Genomic DNA, 19707 nt, shown 5'->3' with positions numbered 1-19707 from the left:
TTTTCATTCTAGAACGGGCCACAGCAGGCCCAACATTCCACCGCAGAAGCCGAAGGGCAAATTCTTCACAAGTATCCAACTCCCAACATCCTGTATGTAATTCAACTTGAGTGACAGCATTTTTGTTACAACTTTATTTTTGCTAAAATCTAAGGAGAATAATAACTGATAAAAGGTGGCACAGAAAAGTTGCACATATGCTGCAACAAGCCGTCTAGGTTCATGTGTGCATTTACTCCATTCTAATACTGACAGGACTGATCAAGCTGAAGGGCTCAACACTCAGTGGAAAATAAGGAAATTAAATTCTGAAGATTTACACCACACTAACCCTACTCTACATGTCTGTTGATCTACAAACACTTCACACTATGAACATTATACGTGCTGTATACTCATATATACGGCTCATCAAAATGCTGCCCTCGCCGCGCCGCGTGCTGCCTCCCGCTTCATCTCCGCTTCTTTCCCGCTGCCCCGGAAGTACCGGTAAACACGCTGCAGGAAGCAACACAGCTTACGGGTTCAGAAACCAAGTGAAAAGGGTCAGGAGACGAACTGAATGGAGAGCAGCAGCTGCCAGTAACTTCACCTGAATGACCCACATGCTTAGCAAAGACTCCAGGCAGAACAATCCAAAGCCAACGAAGTAAAAGATCTGCAGGTCAAGATAGTACGCCATACAGGCAATGGAATTATTTGTTAAGCGTCATGAAAAAATGTCATGTGAAATATGATTTTTTTTTATATCATTTGATGTATATATCACTTGTCTTTTGTAGGAATATGTATACTCTCCTATGAAATTCTTATTTGTTGGATTCAAATATAGCAACGGAGATTCTTTTTTGACGAGGAGACAGTAGAGATCAATTCACTCACCCCAACAATGACGCTACTGCCTATCAAGCTGATTGCTGGAAAAATCCCGCTGCACGCCGAGGAGTAGAAAAGTGGAAGGAAATTACATTATAATTCTGATGCAGAACCTCCAGCAATAAAAGATTTAGCGACGAAAGTGGAGGCCGGAGGGCAGAGAGGAAGTAGGTGAATTAAATGTAGAAAACTTACGTCAACGATTTTCCCACAAAGAGAATTGAAGGAGAAACAGCTGCATACACGCAGAAGGCGATATGAACCTGTTGAAGTCAGCATGCATGAACGTGTGAGATGCATAACTTAATCATCTGCAACACAATACAGTAATGTTACTGGAAGCTCACCAAGTAGAAGAGGAAAAACCACCCAAATTTGAGGGCACTCTCATTCCTGTGAACATGTGTTGTAGACAGAAACTAGTTGAGGCTATGAGGAAGCTTAATAGGTTGCAAACAGAATGAGTAATATTATCTATAAAAAGAAATATGAGTACCATTGCAATTGCATTTACCTCATGGCACGGTAAAGTGGTCGGTACCATAGGAAGTAGGCACCGGGGCATCCAAGAATGAAGTATATGATTGCAAGAAACCATATCTTAGGACCTGCATCAGTCAAGGAAGAAAATAAATAAAAAACTTCTTTTATAGATAATGGAATAAAATTACAATAGCCTCCGCATCAACAGGTGCACATGGCCGTGAACCATACACATCAGTTACGAGTGCATGGGTAGAGAAGGCAATGCTTGTCAACATACCTGACCCTTTTGCCCAGGCAGCGCTAACACAGATGATGTTCCAAAACAGGCACAAGACCAATCCTACCAGACATATAGCAGGATATACATCAAATTACCCTTTTTGTACTGAATCGTTTCAAGTTATTTAGTGGCCAACATAAAAAAGCACATGTAAATACTAAGAATGCTGTTTTCAGGTAAAAGTCAGAGGAAAGAAAGTGTACCTAATAGTGATGCAAACGCAACGTACTGTGTTCTTTGCAAATGGACAGGTATCTCGTTCCCAATATCATGATGAATGATGGGAAAAAACGGTGGCCAGTTTTTATCTTCCAATACAATGCCAGCTGCAAATAAACATGAGCGGCAAAGCTTTATTAAACGAATTAGTGGTGAATGACACCAGGAAATATCAAAATTAACATCCTAGGGATGAACACTGAAACTCCACCTCGTGCTGCAGCCTCTTCTCTCCTTTTGATTTCCTACATGGAGCAGAACAAGGCTTAAAACCAAAATCAACAGAAACTAGTGGAAACAAGGCAATCTCTTATATCTCGAGAAAACTTTCAAACATGGTCTTAGGGAAAAAAAAAAGGAAAGACCCCTCAACGCTAAGAAATACATGCAAAGGTGAAATCCAGCTTCTGTTTCGGATCCAGTTACCTTTTCACGCCTGTTTAACTCAGCCTCCTTGGCCAGGAGGTCCTTCTCCCTTGTCTTCATGTCCTGAGTACATTTAGCAACCAGTAAGGGTTTACTAAGTCACTAGGTTCACATCAGTAACGTACTTCTAGTTACATGAATCAAAGCACTGATCTGAAGGAAGTAGTGTAACAACCTACCTTGTTTGTGTCCATGGGGATGTCCACCGGGGTAGCAAAGTCATTGTAGAAGTCAGCAGGTTCCGGGGGAAGAGGCGAAAGGCGTGTGCTCGGAGGAGCAGGGCGTGATTGCTGCATCAACACAATCAGCGCATTTGCATGATCACCACTGAAATTAACAGTGTACTGCACTACTGCAGACTCACCGTTGTGTAGAACGCGCCACCGGAATAGCTGGACTGAGCGGTTGATGCTCCTCTTTTAGCTTGGTCCTGGAGAAAAGAACAGTATCAGTGCATTGACTGTTGTCCCTGGACGCACCTCACTACTAGACAGTTTTTTTTTATACAAAAGTAACTCGGTAAATTTTTTTTTAAGGGAACGGCAAGAGATTTGCCGTAATTTTTATTAGAAGAAGAATTTTAAAGAAATAATAACAACTTCAAACCTCCACACGACTGAACCCTTTCAAGGCTTGACACGACTACATGACCCCGTACAAACAACTCGGTGAAATTTCTACCAAAGTTTTGGATCATGTCCCCTGCTTGGTAGAAAGTACAACATATTGATCACACAAATAAAGGGCCTGTGCGCTGTGATCATCGGCGTCGACGGTCGTCTGTGTCTCTCCAACTACAACTGCAGCTGCCTCATCAATTTCATTTCTTTTGGTTTCATTTTTTTAAGAAAATGAACGAATATTCTTAATTTCGTCGCAGCTAAACTTGGCGTAAAGTATATATGATCGCAGAAACCGGGATTCTAATTGGCTCCAGAACTCGGCAGCAGAAGAAGCAGACCAAACGAACTGGGCAGCCGAACAAGCGATCAAACGAAGCTGAAGCAGGGGAGGGAGGAAAGACAGGGGAGGCAGAGGCGCCGGAGCCCAACGCCGGCCGGTGAGAGCTGGGCTTACCGCGAAAGGGTTGACCTCGTCGGCGCCGCCCTCCTCGAAGGGGTTGTCGTACCGCGACCTCCCCGCCATGCCTCTCTCCCCTCACCGATCGATGCTCTCCTCCTCGCTCGCTCGCTCGCTTCCTTCCTCTGCTCCGGACTTGACCGGGTGCAGCACCAGAAGAAGCAGCAGCCCAAATAGACCTCAACGCGTAGAAAAACAAGACGGACTAGAAGCAGTTGGGGGTACGGGAGCCGCATCGTCATCCATCGCGTCAAGAACGGGCAGCGGCGACGGAAAAAAATTTAGCGGACTCCGCGTGGATTTGTCACCCACCCCGGCCGTCAGCTTTTACCTTTCTTTTTCTTTGCCGTCGAACGCATCATCAGCCGCTGCAACGAATGGAGGACCTCTGGTTTTGCCGCCCCAGCCACGCCGTCTCGACAGCGACGGCCGGCAGCCTACGTGTGCACACACGGCCGTCGCGAAGGAAACATTTCCTTTTTTTGAAAACTGAAGGAAACATTTCGGATCACATGTTTACAATGTTCAAAACTCGCAAGATTACAGCAACCGTCACCAAGGAGGAGGTTGGTCTGTGCGTTTACAATCACAAAGAATAAATTAAAAAAAATAAAAAGGAGCAGGACTAGTACTGCATCATGCTTTGCCGAAAGGGCTAGCGGCAAGCATCTGGGCCCAAAGGCTGGGATGTCTTTTCTTTTTTCTGTGTCGCCTTTCGGGGATTTCAGTTTCATCATCAGATAAAAAAGGAACCTCACACAAAGGCAAAATGTCACTATGGCTGTGCGCCTGGCGCTGCTGCAACAATCGAAAAGTCACCCTGGAACTTCTGCTGCCATCACCAACTGTAAATCAGCGTCCACTCCACCACACCAATGCTAACTAAATTCACACACGCTTCAGGGCTTGGAGAGAGGGCGTCAGGACGGCGGCGCACGGGTCGCGGCGTCAGGCCGCATCTGCGCCTCCGTGCCTTTTCCGCGGAAAAACCAGTACACCCTCTGCAACCACGAACACAAACAATTTGCAAGGAACCATTTAGTCTTGCTTTGTCGGAAACAATGTGGCCACCGGTTAGGGGCACGGTGGAGGAAAGTTTTCAACTGCATGTATGAGCTAATCCTACCTGGAAGACCCATATGCTCAGCAGCACCTCCAGCACAAATATAGCAAAGCCCATAAAGTACATTATCTGAAAGCGAAAAATACTCCTTATGAGAAGTGAAATGTATGGGCGGTGTAAGACTCATGGAACTAGTGCTGCAACAAAATTATCCCCTTATTGCTCCCTGCAGCTAGTCCCCGTCAGAAGAATATGCCACTACATGCAAAACATTTACAAACGTACCAAGGGTTCAGGTACCAGTGGTAACATGTAATGGACGAGTTCTGATGATGCCTTTATGGGATGGATCATGGTTAGGAAAAATTCTGATACTTTATTATGCTAATTTTCTATTCAGATATTGACGAGTAGAACTGGAGTTGTAACCATTTGGTTCTGAGTTCTGATCTCAGTCTAGATTAGTAAGCAAAACATATGTTAATTTCTAGTTCCTCGTGTTTACATGGTATAGCTATTGACATAGTATCAACTCACCCCAACAGCAGCGTTCTCGCCCATTTCACTGATTGCTTGGAAAATTCCACTGCAATAACAAGATACAAATGAAGCAAATTATAGTTCCAATGGCAAGATAATGCGCAGCGAAGAAAACTAAAAAATATTATGTTTATTACACTGAGTTTTAAAAATTGGAAGCAACAACAAATACTTATAGTCAAAATGCACTATGGAAAATCTCCAGTAGCCCAGTTTGATAACAATTACTTTGTAAAAACCTATAGTCATCTATTTGTAAAATAAGAAACAAGTAAAACTTGAGTATCCATGTAAAAACATTAGCTAAAAGACTTACGCCAACGATCTTCCCATATAAAAGAATGGCGGAGAAATAGCAGCGTATATGCAGAAGGCAATGTGAAACTGCAGAGACAATATAACGTTATGGGCAGATTTGCTACTCCATGGAACAAGTAGACCATAAAAAACAATTACAATGCATGTTTTTCTTGCAGAAAACTTACAAAGTAGAATAGGAAGAACCATCCATAGCTGAATGCACTATCCTTCCTGGTGAAAGTGTTACAATATCAGGTAAATCTTAAGGATAATCATGTACTTCGTAAAATCCTGATTTTTTCTAAAATAATTTAGAAAATCAGTTAGAACACAGGACCTCATGGCACGATAAAGAGGCCGGTACCATAAAAAGTAGGCACCAGGGCATCCAGTAATGAAGTATATGACTGCCAGAAACCAGATCCTAGGATCTGCAAGGAAGACATATATAATAACTAAACAGCAGGAATAACAGATTTAAATTGTTTGACTCTTAGCAGCATTTCTTTTCCTGAATATACCATGCCCTGTAATCCAAGCACCAGTTACACATAAAATGTTCCAGAAGAGGCATATGACCAACCCTGCATGAGAAATGTGCAAAATATTAGTCACCAGGTGCTTTTAAAAGCCTAACACTTAAAAGAGGGGCATTTTCAAGTAATTGGTGCATTTCCTAGATTCATACCTAGAAGTGATGCAAAAGAAACATACTGTACTCGCTGCAAGTGCACAGGTATATCATTTGAAATGTCAACATGAATAATGGGGAAGAATGGTGGCCAGTTTTTTGGCTCTATTATGACCCCAGCTGCATGTAAAAGACAAATGATAATATAAAGTTATGGGACATTTCACTATTTCAGAGTTAAGATGGCACAGGCATGAAATAAAATAAAGGTACCTCTTGCAAGAGCTTCTTCCCTTCTTTTTATTTCCTAGAGAAAGGAACAGACGTTCCGTTCAAAAAGAAAAACAGAGAGAGAAAGGAACACAAGTTACACAGGACATATAATGAGAAGAATAAATCGTAAAGTTCACAACTGTGTAAAATTAGTTGCATACTTGGTAATAAAAATAATTGTAAATGGAAGGTCATATAATTGATTTAACTAGTATATACCTGTTCCCTCCTGTTTAGCTCGGCCTCTTTAGCCATAAGTTCTCTCTCCTTTTTCTTTAGGTCCTGGATTTTGTATATGAAATCATAAAAATGATCTACTAGGATTGAAAGAAAGAAACATAGAGGAAAACTGCTCAGGGCAAAGGAAAACTCCAATACTAACCCCTCCTCTATGGCCTGAGCCTAACTTCTAGGCTTTTTATCAAGCTTCAAAATTCTTTGTCTGTTTTATGACTTGTTGCCAGAAAAAAATATTTAGAATATTCAAGATTTTTATTCGCGTTTTGTTTCCACATTCATACAAACACATGCAAGATAATTTTTTGTAATTTTAAATTATTTTCTGCGAAATTGTGACATACTGCACTTGTACACGTTCTGTATAAGTGACTTTGTAGGTCACATAAATCAACAAGAATTTTGACCAAAATAAAGATACAAAACCTATTTATTAGCTTAATATGGAAGTATGGAACCAAACATCAGTTGCATATGTCAGTTTGAAATTTTACTGAATGATTGAAAGATAGTACAAAACCATCACATACAGCTAAAGTTGTAGATGGTAGCTAACTCAAACAATTAAAGCAGTTAGTACCTTTTTAGTATCAAGTGGGATATCTACAGAAGCACCAATGTCATTGTAGAAACCAGCAGGTTCAGGAGGGAGCGGAGTTGGGCGTTGATGCTATATGAATAATATGAATATATGATCAGATTCTTAGACAGTAATGAAGGGCTAAAACAAAGGTAATGAAACACATATAAATAATTTTGTCTCGATAACTCCATAATAATTTGGAACTCTCGATTAAGAGCTGTCAAGCATGTGGCTTGCTATTCACAACAAATTTTCATCTTCTCTTTTGTCAAATGATTCTGCACAAGCATTTGATTGGTTCTATGGTAAGTTGCACTACACCATCGATATAAATGGGCTAAGGAATAGTGCGTTAGAACAAACAAACCACATCGTGAAAAAACATACATGTAAACTATATATAATTCGATAGAACTTATAGCAACATTGGTCCTAGTTTTAGAAATTTATTCCATAAACCATATTAGATAAGTGAACTACTAATATTTTCCCCGTCAACAAGTCTGGTGGCAGCCAAAAGCACCTGAAAAGACTAACTTGGTTCAAATGGATGTGCAGGTTGGTCAGGACAATCGGGCACGCTCCGGAGGTAACACTATTGGGGAATGCTGGGGTGAATTCCACGCCCCTGATAGAAGTGGCACTGGAGCAGTTCCGTATCACGAGCAGGAAGAACATGGCAGTTAACTAGTACTAGTAGTTAAGATAAAACAAGTGGGTAACCGACTAGAGAAGGATTATCAAAGAGATTATTGTGCAATATGTGAGGCATTTTGACACTGATCAATGTTCAGGTAACGGCCAAAAACACCCAATCTTATCACCTGGAAATGGACACAGTATGGTGGACACATGACAAGGTTCTTCTCTCCAGTACCGAACCCCGCGAACGACGTACCTCCGGCGCCGGGAGCGGCGACGACTGTTGTGGCGGCGCGCGCCGTAGTGCTCGACCATCCTCCAGAACGCGTACCGCCGATTTGCCGCCGCGGCCATCGTGCGGAGGGATAACCGCAGCAAAGCCAGCGTCTTATATGGGCGGGCAAACTGGCTAGTGCTATGCACTGACACCGCGGTCTGCGGGTCGCCGCCGTGCGCACGGTGCGCCGGAGCCCACAGCGGCCGCCGCCCACCGGACTACCGGAATACCGGACTGGGACGCAAGCAGGCAGCTGGGCCGGCGCCGGTTTGACGCGAGTGGAACTCGTGTTTGTGTTGGGCTTGGGCCTAAAATGCAATGCGCTCGTGCTGCTATCTGGCGTCTAAAATTCCTTAAAAAATGATAGTTCCTCTAAAGAAATGAAATGATATTTCCTCCCTAAAAGGCGAATAATATGCATTCTTCTAAGAAATAAAACAAATAATCATATCGTTATTTTTTCTTCTAAAAGTGTGGATATTTATACATACTAAAACAGTAGAAGTAAAACCAAGACGAACGAGACGCAGAGAGCAAGAGGACCCGGAAAAAATAAAAGGAAAGATAATATACATAGGTGAGGTGAGAAAAATATGATACCTATTTTTATTTTTAAGTGCCAAAAATTTGAAATTGTAGTCCTTTGCATATAAGGTTCACCAAGATTTTGAACCTATCTGGATGTAGTTCCTAGCTAGGTGTTAACATGCATGATCTTTCATCAAACACATCAATATATATTAGGTATCTCCTACTGGAAAGTGTATCTCCTTGCATGTGCCTGTAATCAGTAGATGCTTTTCCGACAATACGTATGCACTTATGAGTTATGAGGTACAGCAAATGTCAGACAATTCCATGATACCAAGTTTTAGTGGAGTAACCCTAACGTGGAGATGTTAAGACTTTAATTTTCCTATTCTATGACTTTCAAACTAGCTAGCGAAAAGCGTCCAACCCTTCAAACCCAAGGTTCCAACCATCAAATCTCGATTGTCAAATTCTAGCTAAGATATGTATGTAATAATTTTCAAACAAGCTAGAGCGAGACGGCCGGAGGACAGGTTAAAACTCCAGAGAACGAAACCGGTGGGTGCATGATCGGTGGAGTATGCATGGAGAAACACGTACCGAGAAGGGGTTGACGTCTCCGTCGCCCTCCTCGAACGGGTTGTCGTGCCTCCACCTCCCCGCCATGACTCTCAACTGGCTCTCGCTCCTCTCGTCTCCTCGCCCAGCCTCTTCCTCCACCTCGCGCCGTCGCCGTCTGCAGCTCTCCGGGCGGGACTGCTTCGTTACGTTGTTCACAGGGCCGGCCGGGATATACGGTCGCGTGCGACAAGGCTTCCGTCCGCTCTCATGCGGTAACGATCGATCCCGGCCGCCGGCGGCAAGCCACGACCTGACAAATGCCAACGATTTGATTACTGCATTGCGTTAAGAATAATAACGAAGCCGATCTGGGCACTCCGCCTTACACGGTAAACCAAGACACGGGCGTCTGATTTTAAAGTGTTGGGTGATGGTGACAATCGCCCGAATGGCGCTGCTTGCTCGCTCATTTCTTCTCTCTGTCTTTACTTCGGTACGTCCTCGTTAACTAGCCTGCCGTTTGCTCAATGGCATCTGGTTTACTAATAATTAGCTGCTGGCTGCGAGGAACAGCGGCGTCATTGTACTGTAGTGTATGCGGTGGGGTCGAATATAATGCACTGCATGCCCTTGCGCTGCGCCTGTAGGCGCCCAAATGGCAGCATATCCTACATATATATCCTGGCGCAGAGCTAGCTAGCATCGTTCGCCCCTTGCAAATGTTTTTTTTTAATCTTTTGCGTGTGCAAATAAATCAAAGAGTACTTGCTGCCAGGGGTACTGATGAGCAAGCGGAAATTCAACGACAGAAACAAGAACTTATGCGCATCTAGCTAGATAGAGGCTTAGCTTCCTCATCCTCATTTGATTTTTATGGCCAAAAACATAGTACATCTTGACTTTTAATTTGGAACAGACTTGCTGATACACGCCTGCTAGAAAATGTACCTGGAATTTGTAGTAGGATAGATGCACGTGTAGCTAATTAAGGATACTTGGTTTTTGTAGTCCTGTACACGTTGCCTAACTTTTTTACTCAAATGGTTGCCGATACTTATAAAACCTCCAACAAGGACTAGCTCCTCGAAAGAGAATTACCATACCATATTGCAATGTAGATGTCTGTACCGTAACCACCGTGGATAACGTTTTGTATCTCCTTATGTCTCCTCTTATGATAGAATCCAATTTTATTGTAAAATTGAAGGATTTTCTAAAGCCTTCACTCGATAATCCTTAGATGAGACATGCTAGAAAATGTAAAAGTTAAAAAAATATAAAATAAAACTTAGTAGTAATTCAAGGCCCCACGCAAAAAAGAATCATAACTCGTACATGTGATTTGTTCATCATCGTGAAACCTAGAAGAGTAGATGTCAGACTCCGATCCATAATCTCTAGGGTCAAGCTAAGGTCCCGTTTGTTTCCACCCAAGATTATATAATCAAGATTATAATCTATAAGCTAGAGGAGAGTAGCTTATTGGATTATGATAATCTAACTTATAAATTGGAATAATCTAGCTATAATCTATAGTATGTTGTTTCATATTATAGATTATATAATTTAGATGGGAAAAAAACACCCCCTAAGTAGGCTCACGTTCCCTTCTGAACGCAAAGACTTGAGATGTATCTAAACAAATAATAGCTTGTATCATACTATAATTAAGATAAAATAAAAGGAAGAAAAGAGGAGGGGGCGGAGGGGGGGGGTGAAAGAAGCCAATAGGGGAATGCACGCTCATGCGAGAGAACATACTTGTTTGCATTCACACATCAATGCATGCACTATCTATGAAAGGGATGCATGCATGCTGGGTTACGGGGTCGATAAAGGAAAACAGTTCCATTTCAACCATGAGGATTTGCTGCAAAAGTTGACGTAACCGTGGTTTGCCATGCCGCACTACAGATTTTTTCCCCCGGCATGTGTTTGGTTCAAACATCCTTAACCTAATTCCCACATGTCATAGACTGATTTTAGTGCTAAAATTTGCAAACTGTGGTCATCTTTTTATTCGCTGCACTTTGCTTAAGGTCAATTGTGGCAACGTGTGGCTAGCAATACCAAACAAGCCTGTAAGTTCCATGGATCTAGGAACCCTTTGCAATTTAGATGATAAATGCACTACTATATTAATATGGGACTACACTGACAGCTTACAACCATTTCTACCGTCGGGAGAACAACCATAGTCAATAGAACTAACAATATTTGCTAGTAATACATAAGGTTTAGTTTGATAAATCTGGGGAACCAAACACGTTAGAGGATGCATTCAAAGCCAAATGAGTTTCGCGGTGATATAAAGACCAAGGTGACCATGCGGTTGTGTGAATCGTCACGATCACTTATGTAGGCACGTCGCTAGTTTGGTTGGCTTGCCATGTCAGCATGGCATCCTAAATTTTTAGTGTACGACTCTTACGATTACCAATACCTACAAAATGTCCAAGGTCTAGCTAGGTGTGATACTAAGCCAGGCCAGCAGAAATTTCATAGAAGAGAGCATGCGCTTGTGGACAACTGAAGGCTATGTTTCTGATCTGATATAGTCCCATACTGCACCCGGAAATGTTAGTGCCTGCATTAAGCAAATCTTAGGCACACTAATTTATTTAGAAAACATCACCTATAACATCTAGACAAGAACTTGTCCATCACGGCCTGTCCAAGAAACAGACAGCAGGTAAGTTACTAAAAACATTTTACAACGAGCATAAGAAACAAAAAATATATAGGACCATATATATACAAAATTCCTTCCAAAATATGTTGGCATGGCTCTTGTACGTCATCAATGGAAGGCCCTCCTCATCGTCGTTTTGCCAAGCAATACCACGGCATCAAGCATGAGGGCGATAGTTCTAGAGGATTACATATGGTTCATCAGCATAGGCGACACCGTCTCACTCGGACGCAACTACATCTATATACACCTCGATCTAGCTAAAACATCTCAATCGTCTGGGGAAAGACGGCCTAATGGCAACCCCTTCAGCATGCACGCGAGGTCCATAACATCATCACCATGACGACCACCAACAGAATGCAGAGCACACCAACTTCTGCCATAAGCCATGATTTTGCATGATTGCACCTGGATACAAAGCATTACAAAAGGAGAAGATAGAATTTACAACAGAACACGGTAGACTAAGTAAAAAAAAGATTGATTCTACACACAAAAGGAGAAGAGAGAGGGTGACTGATGTCGTCGTTAACACTTTGATCGGAAGGTGAGGAGTACGTGTGAAAGAGAGTGGCTGCCAGAGATAAGAGAGTGGAGAGGAGAATGCCTCAGTAGTATACATAAATAACAATGGGTCAAAAGAGTCACCAACGTCCATTAAATTCCCATCAGAAATTCATCAAATTAGAAATGGGTTTCTTAAAAAATCATCATTTGATGACATGGATATTCATAGCAATTCGATTTGTTTTCAAAAGTCCATTTTAATTTGTCATAGTAGATGAATTTTTTTTTAAAGTGTATTGCCAAAAAATTGCCTTCCATACATGCGCCTTAAAAGTTACTCCCTCCGTTCCAAATCGTTTATCGTTGCAGCAAATCTAGGTACGTAGTTTTTGCTATCCATCTAGATAATATATTATGTCTAGATACAATTTGGAACGGAGGGAGTAAGTTATAAATTAAGTTAAGCTCTGGCAGAAGGGAAGGGATCCATAGCATTATATTGAGAGGTATACGAAAACTGACAATGCATTAATCCTTTTTGTTCCAACACCAGAGAGCAAATTAAACCACGAAATGGGATAAAAAAAACATGTCGCATGACATGGACGACAATACTTAGGACGACAAACCTCACCGGCAAAGTGATCACCTGAAATACTTAATCAGGACGACGACCCAGGGGCGGTACGAGACACACACGATGACACGATACGATAGGTATGGCAGGCCGGTAGGCAGGCATGCACTCAACGACGATGCGATGCGGAGCGCGTCCCTACATGGGAGGGAAAGAGAGACCAGCAGGATCAGCCCACGCGAACCCGGCAGCACCCATGTTGCCCAGCTGCGGCGGCAGCATTTCTGCCCCGGCGGCGGCGTTGGAGGTGCCGGCGGCGGCGCCTCCAGCGAAGCTCCCGCGCCCACCGCCGAAGCCGCTGTAGACCAGCGCGCCGAGGTCGCCTCCGGCCCTGGCCACCTCCATCAGCCAGGCCGCCTGCGGGTGCGGTGGCGCCTGCATCATCACGTCCCGGTGGCCGTAAGGCACCAGCGGGAGGCCACCCACCTGCGGCAGCTGCAGCTGCAGCGCCGTCGTCGCCGTCGCTGCAGCCGGGGCCTCCTGCCCCTTCCCCTGGAGGCGCTCGATGGCGTCCCTGACGGCGTGGAGGCGGTTCTCCACCATCCACCCGAGGCTGGCGATCTCCTCGACGGAGAGGCCCGCGAGGCCCCCCGGGCGGCGCCCGGCGATGGCGTCGTGCAGGAGGATCGTGGTCTCGCGCTCGCGGTTCTCGCGCTGCGCCTTGTGCAGCTGCTCCCGGAGCTTCTCGATGCGCTGGTTCAGGAAGCCCTCCATGTCCATCATCTTCTTGCACTGGTCCAGCTCCGGCATCGCCTTGAAGCGCGCCAGCACCTGCGCCACCGTGGGCACGTCCGGCCACACCTCCGGCTGCGACTCGCCCTCGCCGTACACCACAACGCAGGCGTCCACGTCGCACAGCGTCGCCAGCTCGCTCGCCTTCTTCATCAGGCCCTTGCGCCGCTTCTTGAACGTCGCGCGCCGGGTCGAGTCGTTGGCGATCCACTGCAGGGTCACCTTCTTGCGAGCCATAGCGGACCCTGCAAGATCAAGAAAGTGGAAATGGTTGGGGGATTGCTGCGGTTTGAAAGGAATGGAGTTGGGGTGGTAGTCTTATAGCACTGTGGAAGGAAAGGATAGAGATTGGAGCCATGGCCGTGAAAATGGAAACAATTTACGAGCCAGGATTTGCAAGATCGCCGGCATTGGTACGTCCAAGCTGGTTTCATTCAAATGAGCTAGCTAGCACATCCTCCCGCCTTAATTTTGTCCATCTAGAAATGACCATTGCTAGCCGGACATGACCAAGCATCAATATATATAGATAGAAAACATTAGTGGCAATTTTCGCTAGCGAATGGCATCGTTAAGACGGAGACGTGCTTGGTAATGGTTTCAGAGTCACATATCTGGTGTGCATTTTTCGCTCTCGTTCTTCTAGCGTGCACTTCCTCGTTTGTTCTTGTGGCATTTTCATTACTTCCTACAGCACACGCACAAGGCAAATTAAGCCGCGCAATGTCCAAACAGATCACTTGGAAATTAGTTTATGATATATACAGATTTTCATTTTCGAGCAACTGAAAAAAAAACCAGCAAGTACCGCCCAAGCCTCAATATACTTGCGTGACTATTTGTTTTGCTCCATGTTGTCTCCATGGTGATGAATACTCTCCCAAAAAGGGGAGAAATTCATTGCTGTTCATGGTTAAAGAAATCTGTTTGGGTTATTATAAGTATTAATTAGTTACAGATGTTCTGGGTGTCAGGATAAATGAATACGGGCTCAATATAGACGGCTAGCTCATTGCAAGATGCATGCCTTTTATTGCACAATGGTGCTTCGTTACGACGATGCTATATACATTCCTCGACTTCAATTGATCTTATCCGTTCCAAATTTTCATGGCGACAAACAGTATCGGACAGACGCCGAGCATCAAGAATGGCATAAATTTAATCATTTTTGTTTCTATATTAATATTTACTCTAATATTGTTAAGTTGTAATACTAACAGTTCCAAAAATAAATTTGTGCCAAATAGTTAGTTTACTTTACATGTACTCAAACAAGTCATTTTACAATTGAAAACAAAATTGGGTGTCGGTAACGCCATAAATATAACCATTTTTGTTCAGGATAAATATTTACTCTAAATATTGTTAAGCTGTCACTACCAGAATTTCGTACCGCATGTGCCAAATAAACTATTTTTACTTCACTACATATACTCAAATAAATAATTTTAAAATGGACATGAATTTGATATTGAAGAATGGCATAAATTTAGTCTTCTAGTTTAACATCAAAATTTATTCAAAATATGGTTAAAATGTCACACTTAGAGTTCCAAAAACAAATACGTGCCAAATAAACAATTTAATTTTCACGTTCAGAGTTCCAAACACAAATATGTGCCAAATAATTAGTTTACTTCATATGTACAAAATAAATCATTAAAAATGTAAACTAAAATTGGGCATCAAATTCAAGAACGTCATGAATTTATTTCTTTTTTGTTTAGAGTCAATAATTTAGTCTAAAGATAGCTTAGTTTTCACAGTAAGAATTCCAGACAAAAAGTGTGACAAATAAATCACTTTACTTAGAATGTATTGCGATACACTAAGCGAGGCACTATATAGATAGGACGACCATGTTACTAGTTAGAAAATGGGCCATTAGATAAGGTACTATTCATGAAATAGGGAAAGCACACAGAGCAGCACCTCTTTAAAACGGGCCAGATGAGCATTGTTTGTTAAGTGACGGCAGGGGCATTGCACACAGCCCAATGCCAATCGTGCCTGGGCCACGCATTGATCGGCCTGCTGGCACGATTGCATCCCACGGCCCACTGGGCGAGGGACATGCACGGATGCACCGCTCCGCGCCTCTCCGTCGCCCGCTCGCGTCGCGCCGCGCACCCGCCGGCGCCGCCCTCCCTGCCGGTGCCGGCACACGCCGACGCGCGTGAGCCGAGACTCCGCCGTGCCAGCCCCTAATAAAGGCGGCGACCGTCGGCTGTGACAACGACGACGAAGCATCCCGCGCCGACCACGGTACAGAGCTTCGCGCCATTTTCCATCTCCCGCGCGCCCTCTGACTCGCAGGGCGCGGCACGCTAGGGGTATCCAATTCCCAACTAGATTTGTTTGAACCAAGGTGGCACGTGCTTTGCCGGCCTTCGCGGGTTGTGGCTGCATGATCCCCTCCGACCAAGCGCCGCGGCCGGCGGCGCCCGCCGCACTGCCGCAGTTGTTAGCTGCTGCAAGAATTGGCTGGCCGCGACGCGCGCTCGTGTCCTCAATCATCTATCCTGGGCAGCGTCGGGTCCCACCTGATCGGCGTCGACCACGTGAGCCGCGCAGTCGCCGCGCGCCTGGCCGGTATGCGCATTGCACCACCGGCCTGCTGCCTGCATCGCTGGCTGAGCCCCGATGATGGCGTCCAGGCATTCAAAGTCCAACCCAGAACCGAGCGACCACCAGCTCCTCCTGCTGTCTAGCTTAGATCTCTGGCCGGGACTCATTTACCTCGTCTGGTGTCGCAGGACAATCCTCTCCATCTCTCGGTTCTTGTAGCAAAGGATACTGTAGTTTATTCATGTGGCGACAACCAAGCAGATGCCTTCTGTAGATATGTTAGCTTGCTGCTCCATTGGGAGTGGCATGGCAAGGTAAAAAGATAATCCAAGCCGCACCTCATGTCAAGTGGCATGGCAGTGTCGTCAAAATAGCTGGCTATAGACTGATTGAGCCGCTCGACGGCTCGTGGCTTCGAGTTGACCTCAAGCTGCGGCCAGCTCGATATATCGTTGCAGCATCGCTTCCTCCTCGTGCCATCCCTCGTTGGGAGATCTTCATCCTCTCCAATTTACCTTCGATAATCAGTACTAGTAAAAATGGCGCTATGCCATACAAATCCCTAGACGAGTCCCCCTCCGAGGCAGATGCTGCTGGGAGAGTGAAGGAGGCGGCAGCCAGCTCGGTGTCGGTCAGTGGCCGAGGCCGGCGAATTGACTCCCGTTTTTAATGAGCCGAGCAGCCACGCACAGTGAAGCTGCTGCCACACTACAGCGCCGCGTCAAGAGGAGAGAGAAGGCAGAGAAGGAATCGAGGTGGTTGACCCCGAGATTAATAGCCCTTCAATTCGCGATCCGATTCCCCCCACCTCCACCCCTCCCTCTCCTCCCTCATGCCGACGCAGACGCAGCTGCGGCTGCAGTTGCATTCAACCGATCGCTGAGCAGCGCCACCTCATTGACCCGGACCTCCCGTCCGCCCGCCCGTCGGCGTGGACATGGGCAGCTGCGTGAGCAAGAAGGCCGCCCGCGCCGGCGCCGGCGCCAGGGGCAAGGTGGCAGCCCCGCTCCCGGTCACGGAGAAGGAGAGCGCCCACGCGCTGCCGCCGGTGGCGGAGGTGGACGCGGCGGAGGAGGAGGAGGTCAAGGAGGTGGTGCTGTCCGAGGCGCCGGCGCCGCGCCCGCCGCCGGAGCCGGTCAAGCGGAGGCAGCAGGAGCAGCCGGAGGCCGAGGAGGAGTCGGCGCCGTCCGAGGCGTGCAGCGCCAGCGACGGCACGTCGGTGGAGTCGGCCGCGAAGGCGAAGGCGAAGCTGCAGAAGCTCGGAGTGGAGCGGGAGGCGGAGAAGAGGGCAGCGGCGGACGCGCCCGGCAAGAAGGGGAGGACGGCGCCGGAGGAGAGGGAGAGCAGGCCAAGGGGCGGCGGCAGTACCGCGAACGGGCGCGCGAGGTCGCCGTCGCCCTCGTCGGCGCACAGGCGGCAGCAGCATCCTCCGGAGCCGCGGCCGCGGCGGCGGGAGCAGCCTCCCGTGGTGTCCGGCATCGGGTGCCGCAGCGGCCGGTTCTCGCCGTCCGCGGCGAGGCGGGCCGCCGAGAGCACCGTCCGGCGGACGCACTCCGCGCGGGAGGCCGACATGGCGCTCTCGTCGAAGCGCTCCCTCACCGCCGCCATCAACGGCAATGCCGGAGGTTGCTACGGAGGAGGCGGCGTGCTGAGCAGGCGGGACCCCGGCGAGCGGTCCGGCCGGCGGTCGGACTCCCCGACGACGGGTAGGCGCGCGCCCGCCTCCCCCGGCGCGACCCACAGGCCGGCGAGCCCCGCGCGCAAGGCGGCCAAGGAGCAACGACACGGCAGCCCCGAGCCAGCCAGGCCGCGGGCCAGAGACGGCGGCGACGCCGGATCAGGAGGAGAAGGGGAGCGCAAGAAGGTGGCGGAGGGCGAGCAGGGCGCACTGGGCCAGAACCCCTCGGTGGCCATGGAGTGCTTCATCTTCCTCTAGGGATCAGAGCTAGCTAGGCAGCTAGCTGCTCTCCTCTCTCCTGCTCCGTGTCTGCTTGCTACTCTCCTTCCGTCACTCGCCCATCTCTTGTTACTTGCTCAGTAACTTGTCGGACATTTTCATCGTGTCGTCATCTCATCGATGGCACATGGCAGGCTACCCATCGCCGCTTCGCTCACTGTCGCTAATGTCGTATCTGTTCTTGCTTATTTTCCCCCGTTGTCCGACGTAGAGATGGACGGACCGGACCACGGCCGGCCGCCATTTCCGACGACGGAGCTCCGGGCCGGTGCTTGTCCAGTCCAGCCGACGGCGTGACGTCGACCGGAATCGCAATGCTGGCCGTCACCAAGCAAGCAGCAATCAAGTCCGGCGTCGAGGTTGGTGCAGGGTAGGTCGCTGGCGAATCGGAGATGTTACTGCACGACCAGCCGGTGCGACGTGACGGCCGCCCTGCGCATTCGGATGGGGCGACGGGAGAGATTGCACTCCTGTACTCCGTGCTTTTCTTCCTTCTCTCCCTAGCTCGGGAGGGATTTTGAAAAATGATCTTGAATTCGAACGGGAGCGCTGGCCCTGACCGGCGTGACGGGCTCCAACCTGAGGCTTTCCCGGACGGTGCTGCTGGTACAGGCGTCCCGTGACCGGGCAGCGGCTCGGCCAGCAGTGCGAATGATTTGCGGGGGAGCATGGATGGATGTGTCGTGTGTGCGGGCCCCGCAAAATGTTGGTGAGAAACTGACAAAAGGGAGGAGGTACGTTTCGGCGCGCAACAACAGATGGGATGGTCGCGTCAGGTGCGTGCGATCCGGTTTCCAAGCAGGCCGCGCACGTCACGTGGAAGGCAAGGTGAAGGTTGGTGCGGTGGCGGCGGCGGTGTCTCGAAAAGCGGGGAGCGCGAGATGCTGGTGCCGCACGGGTTTTGGAGCGCCTGCTGGCTGCTGCTACATTTTTGCAGGCCTGGATGGGCCAGAAGAAGGGCCAACTTCTTGGCAAGCCTGGATCGTGTACCAAAGCCCACCTAATAATTTGGCCAGGCTTACCGTACCACAAAAGTCAAGCCAGGCCGGACCACACTCAATCACAGTCATCATGTTGCTGCCCCGGCCTGACCCAACAAGATTAATGGGCTTTGTCTTTTCTGCCAGGAGTGTGTTCGCATAAATTTCTTTCCACGAGCAATTCTAGGTGAACATGTTCGTAAAATCATCAACAAGTCATTTTCAGTTTTGTTTTCAAATTTCTCTTGTTCGAATCTCAGGGGAAAATTAGTGTGACTTTTGCCGAACGTTACAAATCATGCTACATACGTATCACGTTAAATCCCTAACAAACAAATCTCATTGGCGTTTGCTTCCTGAACAAGCGTACTCTGCGCTTGTTGTAATATACTCTTTCCGTTCCAAATTATAAATTATTTTAATTTTTTAGATAAATAATTTTTTATTATATATATATATCTAAAAATACCAAAATGATCTATAATTTGGAATGGACGGTCAGAGTATTTTTTTTATTTTGTTTTGTCACGTTCACAATCCACAAGACGCTGATGGTTCAGGATCAGTGATACAGTGATTTTTCTTTTTGTTTCCAGTTTTCCATTGGGTTTCTCTTCATGCTT

At 46.9% G+C, this 19707-nt stretch overlaps 4 protein-coding genes across 6 annotated transcripts; 1 reads left to right on the top strand and 3 right to left on the bottom strand.

The window, feature by feature from the left end:
• Positions 1 to 64: 64 nt before the first annotated feature.
• On the bottom strand, positions 65 to 3677 carry LOC112876975 (secretory carrier-associated membrane protein 4). Its single transcript, XM_025941166.1, has 13 exons — positions 3365 to 3677; positions 2652 to 2717; positions 2467 to 2577; positions 2288 to 2350; positions 2073 to 2106; positions 1846 to 1968; positions 1640 to 1702; positions 1391 to 1484; positions 1224 to 1269; positions 1072 to 1139; positions 883 to 931; positions 593 to 658; positions 65 to 498 (listed from the first exon to the last, which is right to left on the bottom strand). Exons 1-13 carry the CDS (start codon positions 3431 to 3433, stop codon positions 412 to 414), a joined length of 939 nt encoding a protein of 312 aa, XP_025796951.1. The 5' UTR covers positions 3434 to 3677; the 3' UTR covers positions 65 to 411.
• A 151-nt stretch (positions 3678 to 3828) lies between these two features.
• LOC112876976 (secretory carrier-associated membrane protein 4-like) lies at positions 3829 to 9173 on the bottom strand. Of its 3 annotated transcripts, none has more exons than XM_025941169.1 (12): positions 9045 to 9173; positions 6992 to 7081; positions 6394 to 6456; positions 6175 to 6208; positions 5959 to 6081; positions 5792 to 5854; positions 5608 to 5701; positions 5456 to 5501; positions 5287 to 5354; positions 4968 to 5016; positions 4494 to 4559; positions 3829 to 4368 (listed from the first exon to the last, which is right to left on the bottom strand). In XM_025941169.1, exons 1-12 carry the CDS (start codon positions 9108 to 9110, stop codon positions 4288 to 4290), a joined length of 843 nt encoding a protein of 280 aa, XP_025796954.1. In that variant the 5' UTR covers positions 9111 to 9173; the 3' UTR covers positions 3829 to 4287. The 3 variants fall into 3 exon arrangements, with proteins under 3 accessions (XP_025796954.1, XP_025796953.1, XP_025796952.1); XM_025941168.1 differs by lacking the exon at positions 9045 to 9173 and adding an exon at positions 7532 to 7835 and having other exon boundaries at positions 5635 to 5701; XM_025941167.1 differs by lacking the exon at positions 9045 to 9173 and adding an exon at positions 7532 to 7827.
• A 3809-nt stretch (positions 9174 to 12982) lies between these two features.
• On the bottom strand, positions 12983 to 13813 carry LOC112872759 (agamous-like MADS-box protein AGL80). Its single transcript, XM_025935818.1, has one exon. It carries the CDS (start codon positions 13811 to 13813, stop codon positions 12983 to 12985), a length of 831 nt encoding a protein of 276 aa, XP_025791603.1.
• Positions 13814 to 16959: 3146 nt separating this feature from the next.
• LOC112877667 (serine/arginine repetitive matrix protein 1-like) lies at positions 16960 to 18271 on the top strand. Its single transcript, XM_025942019.1, has one exon. The coding sequence runs from the start codon at positions 17085 to 17087 to the stop codon at positions 18081 to 18083; it is 999 nt and encodes a 332-aa protein (XP_025797804.1). The 5' UTR covers positions 16960 to 17084; the 3' UTR covers positions 18084 to 18271.
• The last annotated feature ends 1436 nt before the right edge of the window (positions 18272 to 19707 follow it).

Source organism: Panicum hallii, chromosome 9, assembly GCF_002211085.1.
Source record: "Panicum hallii strain FIL2 chromosome 9, PHallii_v3.1, whole genome shotgun sequence".
In the NCBI taxonomy this organism is placed as follows: Eukaryota; Viridiplantae; Streptophyta; class Magnoliopsida; order Poales; family Poaceae; genus Panicum; species Panicum hallii.
This window is presented reverse-complemented; position numbering and strand designations above follow the sequence as displayed.

Excerpts from the sequence above, each read along its gene's own strand:
- LOC112877667 (XM_025942019.1), top strand. The coding sequence starts at position 17,085 with ATGGGCAGCTGCGTGAGCAAGAAGGCCGCCCGCGCCGGCGCCGGCGCC.
- LOC112876976 (XM_025941167.1), bottom strand. The coding sequence starts at position 7,672 with ATGTTCTTCCTGCTCGTGATACGGAACTGCTCCAGTGCCACTTCTATC. Across the intron at positions 6,457-6,991 it reads TCCCACTTGATACTAAAAAG|GACCTAAAGAAAAAGGAGAG; the intron begins GTACTAACTGCT and ends TACAAAATCCAG. Across the intron at positions 5,855-5,958 it reads TTCTTTTGCATCACTTCTAG|GGTTGGTCATATGCCTCTTC; the intron begins GTATGAATCTAG and ends TTTCTCATGCAG.
- LOC112872759 (XM_025935818.1), bottom strand. The coding sequence starts at position 13,813 with ATGGCTCGCAAGAAGGTGACCCTGCAGTGGATCGCCAACGACTCGACC.
- LOC112876975 (XM_025941166.1), bottom strand. The coding sequence starts at position 3,433 with ATGGCGGGGAGGTCGCGGTACGACAACCCCTTCGAGGAGGGCGGCGCC. Across the intron at positions 2,107-2,287 it reads AGTTAAACAGGCGTGAAAAG|GAAATCAAAAGGAGAGAAGA; the intron begins GTAACTGGATCC and ends TGCTCCATGTAG. Across the intron at positions 1,270-1,390 it reads CCACTTTACCGTGCCATGAG|GAATGAGAGTGCCCTCAAAT; the intron begins GTAAATGCAATT and ends ACATGTTCACAG.